General features: G+C 48.3%; 1 protein-coding gene across 7 annotated transcripts in view; it reads right to left on the reverse strand.

Moving 5' to 3' along the window:
- The window catches only part of sema3fb (sema domain, immunoglobulin domain (Ig), short basic domain, secreted, (semaphorin) 3Fb), a 99095-nt gene that overhangs the window by 53547 nt on the left and 30548 nt on the right, over positions 1-15000 (reverse strand). For 2 of the 7 annotated variants that reach the window (XM_081704991.1, XM_081704992.1), the window contains exons 1-2: positions 13075-13416; positions 9951-10117 (exon numbers count right to left, since the gene is read on the reverse strand). In XM_081704991.1, the coding sequence (XP_081561117.1) occupies positions 9951-10065 (115 nt within the window). In that variant the 5' untranslated portion in view covers positions 10066-10117; positions 13075-13416. Of the gene's footprint in view, positions 1-9708; positions 9839-9950; positions 10118-10376; positions 10480-13074; positions 13417-15000 lie in introns of those variants that run through there. The other 5 variants (XM_035520132.2, XM_035520131.2, XM_081704990.1 and 2 more) reach the window with 4 other exon arrangements.

Below are 15000 nucleotides of genomic sequence, written 5' to 3' on the forward strand. Positions count from 1 at the left end.
GACCTATCCCTCAGGGGTCGTGACCTCCCCGCGACCCGAGCGGGGACTTTCTCAGGAACGCAAGATGTGCACACATACAGACCGCGCCATTATGTTGCTCACAACAATAACGCACTAGATAACAAAAAGACCTGTTAAACTAGTACCAGGATCTGTATATACCTGCATGAGATCATTCTTTCAAGAGTAAAAAAAAAACAAAACAATAAAATCCTCAGACTAAACCTTCCGGAAAAGCAAAATATGTCCGGTCTACTTCCGACCTTCGAATGAAACCAAGCAAAACTTCATACAAACGATGAACTTTCGTTATCTGATATTTTCATGACTCTCAGTTCCTGTAGAAGCTCTCAGAGCTAAATCAACAGAATGACGAACAGCCGTCTATCAGGGCAGGTGCTTGTGCCGACAGAAACCACAATGAGCAGTGTAATGCCTAATTAATCCTGAGGCTTCATCTCAAACTAGCCCTCATTCCAGTACAAATATAACCGTGACTCTACACATCTTACCAACCACATTAGACTATCTTAAACACACACACACACACACACACACACACACACACACACACACACACACACACTCACTCACACAGGCCAAAACTGTTCAACTCCATGACTCTTAATCTGACGGCAGTATAAAGAGCTAAAAACACTCGGCTACTTTCCCAGCTGACAGTGACTTGTGCAATTCTGCACATTATCAGAGGGGTGAAAAAATACGATAAACCAAAGAGCTACAGCGGGGTAGGGCGGGGTACAGCGGGGCAGGGCGGGGTACGGCGGGGTAGGGCGGGGGAAGGGCGGGGGCAGGGCAGGCGCAGGGCGGGGAAGGGCGGGGCAGGGCAGGCGCAGGGCGGGGAAGGGCGGGGCAGGGCGGGGAAGGGCGGGGTAGGGCGGGGCAGGGTGGGGGAAGGGCGGGGTACAGTGGGGCAGGGCGGGCGCAGGGCGGGGAAGGGCGGGGCAGGGCGGGGGAAGGGCGGGGAAGGGCAGGGCAGGGCGGGGGAAGGGCGGGGGAGGGCGGGCGCAGGGTGGGGGAAGGGCGGGGCAGGGCGGGCGCAGGGCGGGCACAGGGCGGGGAAGGGCGGGGTACGGCGGCGTAGGGCGGGGCAGGGTGGGGGGAAGGGCGGGCGCAGGGCGGGTGCAGGGCGGGCGCAGGGCGGGGTATGGCGGCGTAGGGCGGGGTAGGGCGGGGTAGGGCGGGGCAGGGTGGGGGGAAGGGCGGGCGCAGGGCGGGTGCAGGGCGGGCGCAGGGCGGGGTATGGCGGCGTAGGGCGGGGTAGGGCGGCGTAGGGCGGGGTAGGGCGGGGCAGGGCGGGGGCAGGGCGGGGGCAGGGCGGCGGCAGGGCCATGGGAGATCTGTGAGAGCAGAATGCATGAAGACATGCTGCTCCAGGAACAAGCACCCAGCACAGGCACACATACACACACACACACACACTCGGTGAGATGGAGATGGATGGATGGCGGGAGAGTGTGTGAGAGAGAACGAGAGAGAGAGAGAGAGAGAGAGAGAGAGAGAGAGAGAGAGGGAGAGAGAGGGAGAGACTGGGAGGAGGAGAGATGGACCTCCATCGAGAAAAATCTTTCTGTCCCCAAAATAACCGGGGTTAGTAGCAGAGGGAGCAAAATAGGATCTGTTTTCATGTGTGTGTGTGTGTGTGTGTGTGTGTGTGTGTGTGTAATGAAAGCGCACAGAGCTCATCTTAGCCAGTTGTTCAAACCAGCATTCATTAAACATTTGGTCACAGATGTGCACAAACTTGCAGTAAATCTAGCAGAACAGTCCACGTGTATCCACAAGCATTCGGTCATTTACACATGCACACACACACGCACATACACACACACACACACACACACATATGTGCAATGATAAACACAGACCACCCAAGGACCTTCAGATACACTGTGAGCTTCAGGCTCGAATGCGTTTACTGAATGACACCCAGAAGGTACCGGTCACTGGAGCAGGAAACAGCAACACTTCCGTATCCTGCTGAGAACTTCCCCGACTCTTTCTTCACGCCGGACCCCGGTTGCCCTCCGACATGGGCAAATCCCACAGCTGCTCTATCTGTTCACCAGTCTGCATAGCTGCACACATGTCCTGTGCAGGGACCTCTGGGTAATAGGAGGGAACTCAGAAATGTCCCTCTGTCCCAGACTCTCCTGCTGAAGGACATAAAAGCCAATCTGGATCTTGGTCGATGTTCAACAGATGAGAGTGATATTCACACAAATAGGAGGAATTGGCCAAAGAGAGCACAGTGCCCTCTGAGTCACTGATGTGAGGCAGGACCGGGGTTCAGCTCACAGCCCCACACACAGATAAAAACGTACCGTAGATGGACTTTGGAGGGATATTTTGGGGGATGCGTAGTGCTAGTGCACATGCTGTTACCCTGTACTTGTTCTGTTGTTACCCTGCACAGTAATTTGATACTACTGTGTGCGTGTATGGGTGTGTGTATGCATGTGTATGAGACAATAAAGTTTGCTCTACAAATCAACTGAAGGGCACAATTTTATGAAAGGCCGATTAGGGCGAAATTATTATTCACACACACGCGCACACACACACACACACACACACACACACGCACACTTCTAACCCTACCATCTAACAAAAACGCCCCACCAGTGAATTCCGTGCAATTGACTTGGAGTGAGCCTGGGTTTTAAAATAAAATAAATAAATGCATCGCAAGACCAACTCCAGTCACGGACAATTTGCTCTCCAAAACCTCGCCCTGTAATGGGGTCACCTTTGCCACAGCGGAGCGCTTCCTGCGCCATTCAGCATTTCCATGCACGGTCCATTGCAGAGCCATGCCGTTCGCGGCCTCGCTTGTTAGCTCCCGAGAGGCGTTCTCCTTCCCCCCGAGTCTAGCTGCTGAAACGGGGGGATATTGTGAGGTCTGTACTGACCGCACCTGAGGTGCTGCTCAGGATTAGTCCTGCTGACAGCCCTTACGCGCAGCACAGCACGACAAAATAGGTTTAGCTCGTTCTGTGTTGTTTTGCTTAGTTTTTCTGCCGTGGTTCTTTGCTGTACAAATATAGCCTAGACTAGGCTTCAGCACTTTAAATTGCAAAAAACCTTGAAAAGTACCAAATAATACTATTGTTGTTGTCATTATTATTATTATTATTATTATTATTATTATTATTATTATTAATGTTGTAGTTGTTACATGGCAAAGTAAACTTTTTTATATACCACATTTCATACATTCAAGGTGCTTTACAAACACTATGTGGTCTGAACACGCGCTAACTGCAGTGTACGCACTAGCCAACAGGGGCAGGCACACAGCCAGAGCAGTTTGTGGTCAGAGCTGTGGTTCTGGGCTGGCAGGCGCTGATCTGTGGTCAGTGACGTAGCTTACTGCCGGTACAGCAGAGCAGACATATCACACGTTCGCCAGCCAGTGGGGTGTGTGTACAGAACCGCCGTTTTGCCACAAACGTTAAAGGCTGAGAAAAAGAGATAGCAACTAGCATGGGCGCCCACTGTTACCGGCACTGTTACGGCCAAGTTACGCGCTTACATTTCACATAGCCAGTAAAACACATGGGCTGAGTGTCCGGTTTGAGCGCAAGCGCTTCAGACCATGCTGACTTTGCAGAGGTCTGAGGGTCAAACACAGAAGGTGACATGACATCGGCTGCCAGAGCTTTGCTATCGCAGAAAAGCGGGGCGTTGGTGCAGGAGCAAGGAAGCGATGACCCACTCTGTCCTCAAGGATGCATCTTGTGCTGGGAGAAGAGGTTATTGTTTAAACATTGTGGTCCGGTAGAGTAGGGTAGAGCATTAGGGGCAATAAACCAGAGCACTAGGGGCAATAAACCAGATCATTAGGAGCAGTAGAGAAGAGCACTAGCGGCAATAAACCGGAGCACTAGGGGTAGTAGAGAAGAGCACTAGGGGCAATAAACCAGAGCACTAGGAGCAGTACAGAAGAGCACTTGGGGCAATAAACCAGACCACTAGGGGCAGTAGAGAAAAGCACTAGGGGCAATAAACCAGAGTACTAGGGGCAGTAGAGAAGAGCACTAGGGGCAATAAACCAGAGTACTAGGGGCAGCAGAGAAGAGCACTAGGGGCAATAAACCAGAGTACTAGGGGCAGTAGAGAAGAGCACTAGGGGCAATAAACCAGAGTACTAGGGGCAGCAGAGAAGAGCACTAGGGGCAATAAGCCAGACCACTAGGGGCAGTAGAGAAAAGCACTAGGGGCAATAAACCAGAGTACTAGGGGCAGTAGAGAAGAGCACTAGGGGCAATAAACCAGAGTACTAGGGGCAGTAGAGAAGAGCACTAGGGGCAGTAGGGTGATGTGGAGACAGCATGAGATGATAATGGAAAGGGACATTTGAGAAAATGAGAAATGAAAGACACATGTCTCTCTTCCCCAGCTCCTCCCTTCTCATTCTTACCTTTCTTCCCCTCTCTCTGTTTCTCCCTCCCTCTCTCTCTCTCTCTATCTATCTCTCTTTTTCAGAAGCTATTTGGATTTCATAGCTTCAAAGTTTCTTGCATTCCTCACCAAGGATCAGTTAACCCTTGGAGAGAGTTCCTGACCTTTTGGCCCAAAATAGGACTATGGTCCTTACTCGTTACTGTACCTGCTAGGGCAAGCACATACGCTCCCGTAGGTCATATAGTTTGCACATGCTGTATCTCACCTCAGGGATTCCCACACTATCCCACAGGGCACCAAAGATTTGATTTATGTTTTAAGAAGTCAACATGAGAAAAAAATCTACTCCCGAAATAAAACTCAAATATAAAAGGACGCGCCTTTCCCAAAGGGAGTTAAGAATGTCTCTGTATATGGCTAATCCAGTCAGTCGCATGCAAATCATTAACTGTTCTCCATCAACTTTCTGTCACTGTAGAAGGGGGGGTTTTAATCATTCAACGAGTGCTCCGTGTTGCAAGTCAGAGCCGTTCACTGATGTGGCCAAAGGTCAATCTAAATCGGCTTTCACAAAGGCTTTGCCTTTCCTCTCATCGTATCGTCATCCTGTAACACCATATCACGTCATCGTGTAACAGCTCGGAATGTCAGATCACTCTCCTCCTTTGGATCGCAGAGTGCCCAACGCAGCTGGTTGTTTCACACCTCTAAAACCTTGTTGTCGTCGTTGCGTTGGTGACGGAGGCTGTGCTGTTTGTGCATTAGTGTTCCTGCCTTCGAGCCTACCTTCACAGACGCTGTGAATGTTCAACCTGCTGGCAGCTTAATGTTCCAGAGAGATCTCCAGGTTGCTAAATCTCTATAGTGTATGGACCATAGCAAGGATCATACAAGTTCTTAGAAGTTGCAGTGTAAAATACTAAACATGTGAGTTCCATAGAGTCTAAAGCAAAAAACCGAAATAATCTGACATCTGTCTAGGAAAATAACCTCCAGATCATAACTGCTGTTTAGATTAATGCACTCTCACATCTTTTCTGAAAAATGCCTGGTAGTTAGCAAAGTTATGATTTCTCAAAACTGCAGGTACACTCGTGCAGTTATGGCACAGAATGAAAGCAAATGCCAACAAAGAGGGTGATTCTGAACCTTTATCGCAGGCCGCAAAGCTTAACTTGGTAAATCGGCTTCCGCGCTCTAGCATCAGGGTGCCCTCTCAAGCTCCTGAAAATCTCCTCCCCTGTAGGGTTTAGCACCAACCCTTGAATCAGGTAACCAAGGGCAGCGTGCATGTGAATGTTAGTGCCAGGTGGAATGGATTAGGCTGGAAGTGAACTCTCTGTAGGAGGGCCGATCTCCCCGAGAGCTGACACGGGCTCCGTTAATAAAGCGATCACTAAAATAGGACCGTGTCCCATCGCCAGGCAAAATAGGACCAGGTTGGGAATAGGTGGCCCATTTCGGTCGCTAGGGCTCCTGGCAACGTGGCCGTGAGGCAGGGCGGAGCCGCCGCGGCGCGTTGCAGCGCAAGACGGCACAGATGTGAACGTCAAGGACTCGCGGAGTTGTGAATCTCCGTGGAGACAGTCACACACATCTGATATCAGCGGCGATATGCAGTCACAAGCGCCTGTGCATCCAACTCAGTCCGGATTTAAGGAGTGAGGGAAAGAATAATAAAATACAAGTACAAAAATGTGCCACTGCACCTGGAATATTTAAGGACACGATTCGGCAAAATTCAGGATTAGAAACAGTTTTGAAAGGTCCTATTCATTTCATAACTGATCTGAAAACAGTCTTAACCTCTAATCTTAAAGCTTAAAGTGGGTTTCGGGCAGATTAAAATGATTCTAGTTCAGTAATCACCGCTGAGCTGCTCCAGGGGTAGGGCCTTCAGGCAGCAGTTCAGTAAAAGCCCCTTTTCTTTCATTACCTTTTTGTTTTAACCAGCGTCACACGCAGCAATATGAAAAGCTATAATCCGCATGAAACCAGAGCAGATCCATTGTCATTTCTAAAGGGTTTTTACGCCCTCGGGAAGCTTGAGAGAAGAGTGTGTGGCAGAGGTCGTGTGAAATTGCTCTCTCATCCCCAAACTCACTGCGTCCACCTCCGCCACCGGTCAGCTTGGCACGGCCTACAAAAAGCAGCTGACAGAGTGGTTTCACTTACCGAAAACACATCTCTGCCCTTCTCAGAAGTCATCGGCAAGAGAAGGGAAAAAAAAAAAAAGGCAAAACATTCGGGGGAAAAAAAATTGAAAACATTTGAATGTGTATAGTTTACTTTTATGTAGGGGGTATTTACTTTTTGGTAAACATTTTTAGCTCGCAGAGCGTTTACAAAAAGCTGGCACAGAGGAAATTTCAGTTTACATGAAAAATAAGAATGAAGAGCAGTAATACGGCAGAGTCACGTGTGGTGTAAAACTCCACGTTCATGCTTTTCTTTTACACAGACCCAGGACCAGTATACCTCACCCAAGCCCAACCTTAATCTTGACAACAGAAACCAAAATAACTGGTCTCAGATCATTTTAAGGGGCCACATTCAATCTATTCCCCCCCCCCCCCCACATCCCCAGTCTAAACAAGAGAGGAAAAGGTCAGGCCCCCTGGAGAGCTGCTGGCGACACGTTTTGTGGCTAGTTATGTGTGTCTGTGCGCACGCGTGTGTGTGTGTGTGTGTGTGTGTGTGTGTGTGCGTGCGTGTGTCTGCCAATCCCCTCATAAAACCCAAACCAATTCTCCATGCTGCCTTACCTTACATCCTCTTTTGCATGGTTCTGTCATTCTGAGAACAGTGGGAGTTCTGTCGAGGTCACTGCTGATAGAAACCTCCATTCTCATCTGTTTAAAATCTATTAGCCTATTTATGATAGGGTTACAGCTCCAGAGGAGGTTCTGCTCAGTACTCTGTTTCTTAGATTAGACTAAAACCGAGAGAAACGTCTCCCTGTCTCGAGAAGCTGGTGTTTCAGAAATCTGAGCTCATCTCATAAGAGATCAACAGTAAACCATTTAGCTGCAAAAAAAACCCCCAAGTTTTACTTAATCCACACATGCAGAGAGTCCTGCTTTTGACACGAAAGCTTATCAGCCATTGAACAGGCGTGAGTGTACTTTATCCCACAACAGCAAATGTCTGACCACACCGTTTCTGCTTGAGACCATTTGGTCAGATCATGCGAGACTCATAAATCTTTGGTCTCTACAATCTGGACACAATCAAACGCCTACAGTTTGGAGATTCTTATCATCTGATTGTACCCCAGATAGGATGTCAGATCATTCCCATTCCAGACTAAATAAGACTCTGCACCTCCCAAAATCGAGCACGCACTCTAGATCTGCAGCTGTCTTTGATTTCGCCCTTGACCCTCGGATCCTTAACCCTCAGTGCCACGGGAGACATTCCCGAGAGGGGAATGATTTTGATGGTGCGCACCATGAGGGGAAGGAAGTTGCAAAGCTCAAAGGACAATTAAGGTGTTCCTGATTAGCCCTTGGAGTGGGGCAGTGCAGGGGAGGGGGAGAATAGATGGCCTATAGTGCGAAAGGTCACGCCCCCTGAACCCTGACGGAGGCTGGCTGACAGAGCAAATCAATTTGGCAACGCATCGCATCTCATTTGTCCTGATGTCCACCTCGAGTTACGCTGCAGAGAATATCAGGGTGAGGTGGTTTACTGAGGTGAACGCAGACAGTCCGGCTTCCATGGGTGAAATGACCAGAAGATACTTTTGTAATACTCGCATTATCCGTAACACGAAGATCATAACGAAAGCGGTACGGTAATTCAATCTGCCCCAGCGCCAATGCCAACACACTAACGTCTTAGAGAGGAGAAAGCTAGCATTCAGTTGGGGGCAGCTTGACAATAGCCACGATGTAATGTAAATTATGGAAGTGGTGCACGATTGCAGTATAGCTCACCAAAACACCAACCTCCTTTGATCAGTCCTTCCCTAACTAGCACTGATGTGCCTTAAAGTAGGCGGCCACGCTAGGATAGGGAGACGCGCACTCTGCCAGGGCTGCAGGTGGCGTTGGGGGCTAAAGTCCAGTGAGGGACGGCTCCATGTTCAGCTGCTTAGGAATGAAGACACCATCACGGCAGCGGCGGTCACCTGGACGCTGAGCAGCGCGGCCAGCAAAGCGGCCCACAGCCAAGCGTTACGGAGCTTTGTAACCCATGTGGTCTAGGGCAGGTGGTAACGTCTGTATTTCGGATGCGTGCAAGACAGAGAGTTTGTGTTTTTCCCATCCATATGTGTCAGATTTCTCAGAACAAGAAGGCTCAGACAGGCCCTGTTTGAGATCGGACCCCCCCCCCTCCCCCACAGACACACACACACACACACACACACACACACACACACACACACACACCCCACCCCACCTGAGAAGTTAATTTAACGTAGATCTGCCTGAGGGAGCAGAAACGCATATTGATCAGCGGAGTCTGCCTGGTGGATCCCTGCACCAAATTAGCCAAGTCCTGCCAGATCAACCCGAAACCCTCAGACACATAGGAGCATCTGCGCACGCTCACTCAGCACTGTGTGTTAAATCCATCTTGATTAAAGTAGAAGGAGACAAAAAGCCCACTAATAACGAAGTGTGCTGGCCCGTGCAATTAAGGGAGTTGGTGCGCTCCGGTCTGGAGTGGCGAACAGGCTGACCGACACAAGCGCGGAGCCCGAGTGCCAGCGATCCGCTCTGTTGCTCCAGAAAATTTAGGTCTGCAAAAGTGCATCGAATTCCCCAGACACGGCCCTGGCTAATCAAGGGGGAAAAGTTCCGCGGTCAGGGGCTTTGAGAGCCGTACGGATATCCGCACGGTGCAGACCTGGAATAATTGCAATCGTAGCAACACTGAAACCGAATCGATACGGCACAGAATGTTTCATTTAAAAAAAAAAGGAAAAGAAAAAAAGTAGCAAAGACCCGATGCGGCAGATATGTAAACTCCCGGAGCACTCGGCTATGGGCTGACCCAGGTTCAGATTTGTTGGTCTTTTTTCCTCCCCGTCAGACTTTGTTTGTGTTTTTAATTATTCGAACATAGCGTGCAAGTAGAAGCAGCTGCTTGTCAATGTAGTAGGATGGAAGGGGGGGGGGGGTTGTTGGGGAATATGCTGGAACCACACTACTCCTGTCTCCTCCTCCTATCTGCTGCTCCCATCTGCCCCTCTTATCTACTGCTCCTCTCTGCTGCTCCTGTCTGCTCCTCTCTGCTGCTCCTGTCTGCGGTGGAACTAGAGACTCTGCCTACATTCTAACTTCTTCTGCCGTATCCCGAAACCTTCCTCCTAGATCGATGCTTCAACACTGATCCAATCGTCATCTCAGCCATGATCTCGGAAAAGCGGTGCAGGCGACGGAGGTCGCTCTCCTGAGGGTTCCTGAGCTCCACAGGCGTCGCAGACCAGAGAAGAAACGCGAGCGGAAGAGAAAATGAGGACCAGAACCGGGTCGCGGCGGTGACACAGTAGGGTGGAATATGCACCCTCTTACCTTTGAAGGAGAGGAAGACCCGGGGGGCAGGGGAGAGCGGGTCGCTGGCCAAGCTCAGATCCAGCGCACACAGAAGCAGGAGAGTCCGGACCGCCCACAGACCGTCCAAAAGCATCGTGCAACCGCTTCGGCTTCTGGAAGCTTCCAGAAACCAGCTCCTGGGAACACTGAAAAACAAAGAACACGAAATCAAACTCATTTGGGTTCTCTGCGGTCACCAGGCGCTGCGGGTGCTTTCCTTTTTTACGTAGGGGATATTACAGGAGCCATTCACTGAGAAAGTAGCTGCTCACGAGATGCTCAAACGTGGCTCGTCGAGCAATGGGTCAAACCAAAACAGAAACGGGCAGCTATGGTCCTCTGGAGCCATCCAACCGCAGACCCGGCAGGTGAGAACCTTACTGTGTGGTTCCACGGCGACCTTACCGGCATGTTTCTCTTTGAGTTCTCCGTTGTCTTTATCCCTCTCTCACAGCTTGGCTACAGTAGTCTGCCCGGGCTCGCCAAGCCACGCCCCCTTCTGACACCATCAGCGCTGTGCACTTTCACCATCCGAAAAAAAAAGCTTATGAACTCACTTTTGCATCATTTTGACTGCACCTGTAAGATTTAAAGCCAAAGCTAATAGCCCCGATAGCGCACTTGGAGTTTTCCAGATCTGGGAGGCAAAACAATGACCGGTAAATAGGCAAAAGTTGCAAAAATAATTCCACTGTAACGTTCCCTATCATAAAAAAGTATGTTTTTTATGGTTTTCCTGACTTCTCAGCTTGAGCATTCTTGTTTTTGTTCAGACGGCCTCTGTTGTGACAAGTGAAGCCAACCCAACCTAAGCCATCCCCTCCTGACACTGTACTAGAGTTACATTGAGTATCCAGTGTAAAATGTTTGGGAAGAAAAGCACGTTTAGAGACCACGTTGTATTCCTTACTTGGCCATATATTTCAAACTCAAAGTAGTACTTCTGCTCTCGGATCAGAATTCACTTTTCTCATCAAATGAATGAAAGAATTATGGACACAATTGAACTGACTGCACATCAGTAACTGGATTTTTAAAAATATTAACCCTTTTTCAAACGAAAAGAGCTATGAAAAAACAACTTGTAAAGTTGGATCATGCCAATGTGTGAGTTTCAAAACATATTCCATAGAGTTACTTTATGATATTCAACAACTTAATCCGAATTAATTTTCATAAGGAGGGTTAGGGTTAAAACTGCATTTGAAATAACCTAATAAATATGTAAATAATTGCTCTAGCAGATGATGCTCTTAAATCCAAACAGGCCTTGTTTTATACATGAGCTTCTGCCTTCTGAGACTGGCCTGGTTTGCCAGACCAACTCTGGTTGCCGTTTGGGTGGATTTACCTCACAAAATATCTGGCAACCTTGCCGGTGCTGAAGAAAAATTAAAACCAGTTTTTGATCAAGTCTGAGAGCATCTTCAGACTGAGAGAGGGGAAGAGAGAGAGAGAGAGAGAGACTGTACAAAACGTTGCCGGGCCTGGCCGGGGACGTTCGGGGAGAGTGAAAGCAGCTGTTCAAACCTCAGCTATTTGCAGGCAATTTGTTAAGTGTCCCACTGTTTACTCGAATGCACTGCCTCCCTCCGTCACACAAGCAAGCGAAAATTAAACAACAATTATACGCCACAACCGCACACAGGCACAGAGAAACAGGCAGGCCAGGAATGGGGGGCGTTAGAGAGGTGGAGAGATAGGTTCAGAGAGAGGGGGGGGGGATAAGGAGAGAGAGATAAATAGAAGTTCAAAAGGCACACACGTGAACACAAGACAGCAAGGAGCACAAATGAACTCCTATATTTCATGTAGTATATGTTCCACAATTAAAAACTGCAGGGAAATGTTTGTTAGATCTTCAAGCTTGTTTTCATAGCTTGCTTTCTAGAAGCCTATCCATCGCATATCAGGAGTTCATGTGTGTAGAGAGTCTGCATTATCTCTATGGACTCTGTGGTTCTTGCTTCTTCATCTGACACAGTGACACAGTGGCCACACTTTTCGTGCTTTTTAAGACTGAAATATAGAAACGAAATGAATAGAGTTTAAGGAGAAAAAAAAGACTGTTGATGGAGTTCAGTATGAATATAAATAAATAGTTGTGCGAATTAAACCAATAGCAAATAACTGCCACAGGTCGATTCTACTGCAACGTGGTCGATTAAACCAACTTTCCCTTTATGCCAACGCCACTGCTATACCTGCTGACGACACGTTCGCGGGATATTTCAACAGCTCTAATAATTAGACATTTATGGGGTTACACCTCGAAGAGCAGAAGGTTGTGGCGAGGACGGCAGGCTACTCATAAACACCGCTTTAAAGATTCACACTGTCATTAAAGCCTTCTAACTAGTCTTTTCTCTGCTGCGAAACTCAGCGCGTAGAGCCGCATGTTGCTTTTTTTTTTTTTTACAAGCGCAATTACAACAGTAAAAACGCATTGTGTAATACGATGTGTCAGTCAGATCGGGGTGTTTTTGACCCTAGTTTATTCCGAGTTGCCACATTTCACTCCGCGAACGATGGTATGCAGTTTAAGAATGCCAGTTTCTGCGCGCCGCGAGTTTTGCGCGCAGAAGAGCAAATGTTGCCACTAGACTCGAAGCAGATTGGTCTATGCATGTAGAACGAGCAAACAGGAAATTCAATAAATACGCCATAAGTCAAAATCATAATGCATATCAAACAACAATAATCGGATTGCAAAAGGTCCCAGTGTGCAGAGAGCACGCTATGGCACGAGCTTCAAAACGCCCGTGGCGCCTTTCCTACACCACGACGACAGCAGCTATAAACTAAAGAACAGCGCAACTTTACATGCCAGGCGAGTTTTAAAGTTGACCTGAAGTTGCGCATCAGGGGGTCTCCCGGACAGTAAACCGTTATGTGTGGGGATGAATGGGGATGTAGGACTATATATTGACAAATGAGAACAGTACAGGGACATTTGGGTATGTGGTTGCGCGTGTTGAAATAAGGTCCATAGGTTTTAATATCCGAGATTTCCCTCGCGCACTTCTTAAATTATGAGAACAGTAATTAGTAGTTGTAGACTATATAAATAATAGGTAAAAATAAAAATGCCCTCGAATCATACCTGACAGTTGTGTCGAAGGCGGAAGATTTCACTCCACAATGTGAATCTACACAAATCCAAGTCTTATCTCCTCGAGCGCTACCGATTTTGCATCTGTAGGTCCCAGGTTTTTGTTTTTTTTTGCCGCGAGACGGAGATGTAGTCCTTATCTTTCGGAACACCTGAGCGGGGCAGGCTCCTTTCCTGCTGCCCAGCTCATTTGGTTCGCTTATAAAACAATCCAGCCCGCAGAACTCTGGCTCTCAAAGAGACACTGACACTTAAAGGGCTGCGAGAGCGCGCCTCGTTCCAAAGTCAATAAAGCCCACTGGAGTCTCCGGGCAGGCGCTCCTGACTGCTGGGAAAGCGGCTTGGCAGGTGGATGCCGTCTGCTCATTTGCCTACGGCACGCCCACGGGGCGGGGCTCCACCTCACACGGCGCCGCCCCTTCGCCGGAGCGCGTCGGCGCGTATTCGAGGTTCGGCGGCGTGCGAGTCGGTCAGTTTTCAAATATTTCTGAAGATCGGCATTATACGGCATAGGCTTCGCAAGAGACAGATGATGAAATATTACAGCAAACTAAATATGAAGTAAGCGAAATTAATATGAAAGCACAAACTTGTAGCGTATAGATGTTCTTACAGATATATGGACTTATTCTCCATTTATGAGCGTGTGCAGTGTTTATTTGCATCGTAAAAGCACGTAGAGAGACCAGCAAACTTCACTTTAAGAGCTAGTGCCGACTATGAAGTGTTATTGCCTAAATATGAGCATGAACACTACAGTCCCTGACCGTGTGTGTAAGAGCCCAAAATACTCAGTCACTCTACAAACCTTCATATTACTGGTACTCATACATCCCTCCTGCTACACACACACACACACACACACACACACACACACACACACAATCTCATCTAATCTTCTTAGCTCCGTATCGGAGAACATGGACAACCTTGTAGCTGAGTGTAAAGGTTTGCGTGTAGCACTAAGAGATTTAGATAAGACCCTTTCAGATCAAAAAGACACCAGCATGGGATCTAGGAAAAAAAACAACAATCAAACAAACATGCCATATCTCTGCAGGGGCTTTCTCCAGCCCAGGCAAACATCTGTCCTGGGCACGCCACGCACCGCCACACAGCTTCCTGTTCTCCCTGCTCAAGCTCATCAGGTAGTTCTCGAGTCTTCGGTGAGCTGAGTCACATTTGAGCAAACACAACCACGGCAATGTGCAGGGCTCAGGGTGTCCAGCACCGGCACCGCACACCGGTGAATGAGATTGCCGGGAACTGGATAACTAACCCTGGACACAATGCAAAGTTTATACACACCGTTTTAAACATTGAATAAATATGTTGTTCTATTTAAAACAGTTATTTGCATTTATTGATAAATCTTCAGCATAAATGCCTTGAACATGATGAAAGTAAACATGTAAAGGGAAATGAAACAACAGCCATGAAGTAAACAGTAACCTCATCTAGGACAATAGCGTTCCCCAACAGCACCAGAACGCTCCCGTGTTAAGCACAGGTATGGGTTCATCTTTCCTAGATCATCTTCAGAGCTCCTGTAACTCGATGAGCCCAAGTTGGCGGTGAATGATCCCAGTGCATGTAGCTGTGACATATTTATTTAACTACGTCACGCGCATTTGGGAAGCCAGTGAGGAGAAGCCAGTCTGGCACTGGACGATTGACCGTGGCAGTGCATGCCACTGTATTGGACTATTTTGACTACCACGTCCTGTGTTTAATCTCTCTCTCTCTCTCTGTCTCTCTTTCTCTCTCTCTTTGGCTCTCTCTCTCTCTCTGGCTCTCCATTGCTTTCTCAGAGGAAGATGTTCTGGGTTATTACCAAGTTTCAGGTAACAAAAATAATGTTAAACCTTAGGGGAGAAAAGTCTGTGTTTTACGAGAAAAACATCCGACTCCTTCCAG

This window comes from Electrophorus electricus, chromosome 22 (genome assembly GCF_041902795.1).
Source record: "Electrophorus electricus isolate QZ-2024a chromosome 22, ASM4190279v1, whole genome shotgun sequence".
NCBI classification, from domain to species: domain Eukaryota; kingdom Metazoa; phylum Chordata; class Actinopteri; order Gymnotiformes; family Gymnotidae; genus Electrophorus; species Electrophorus electricus.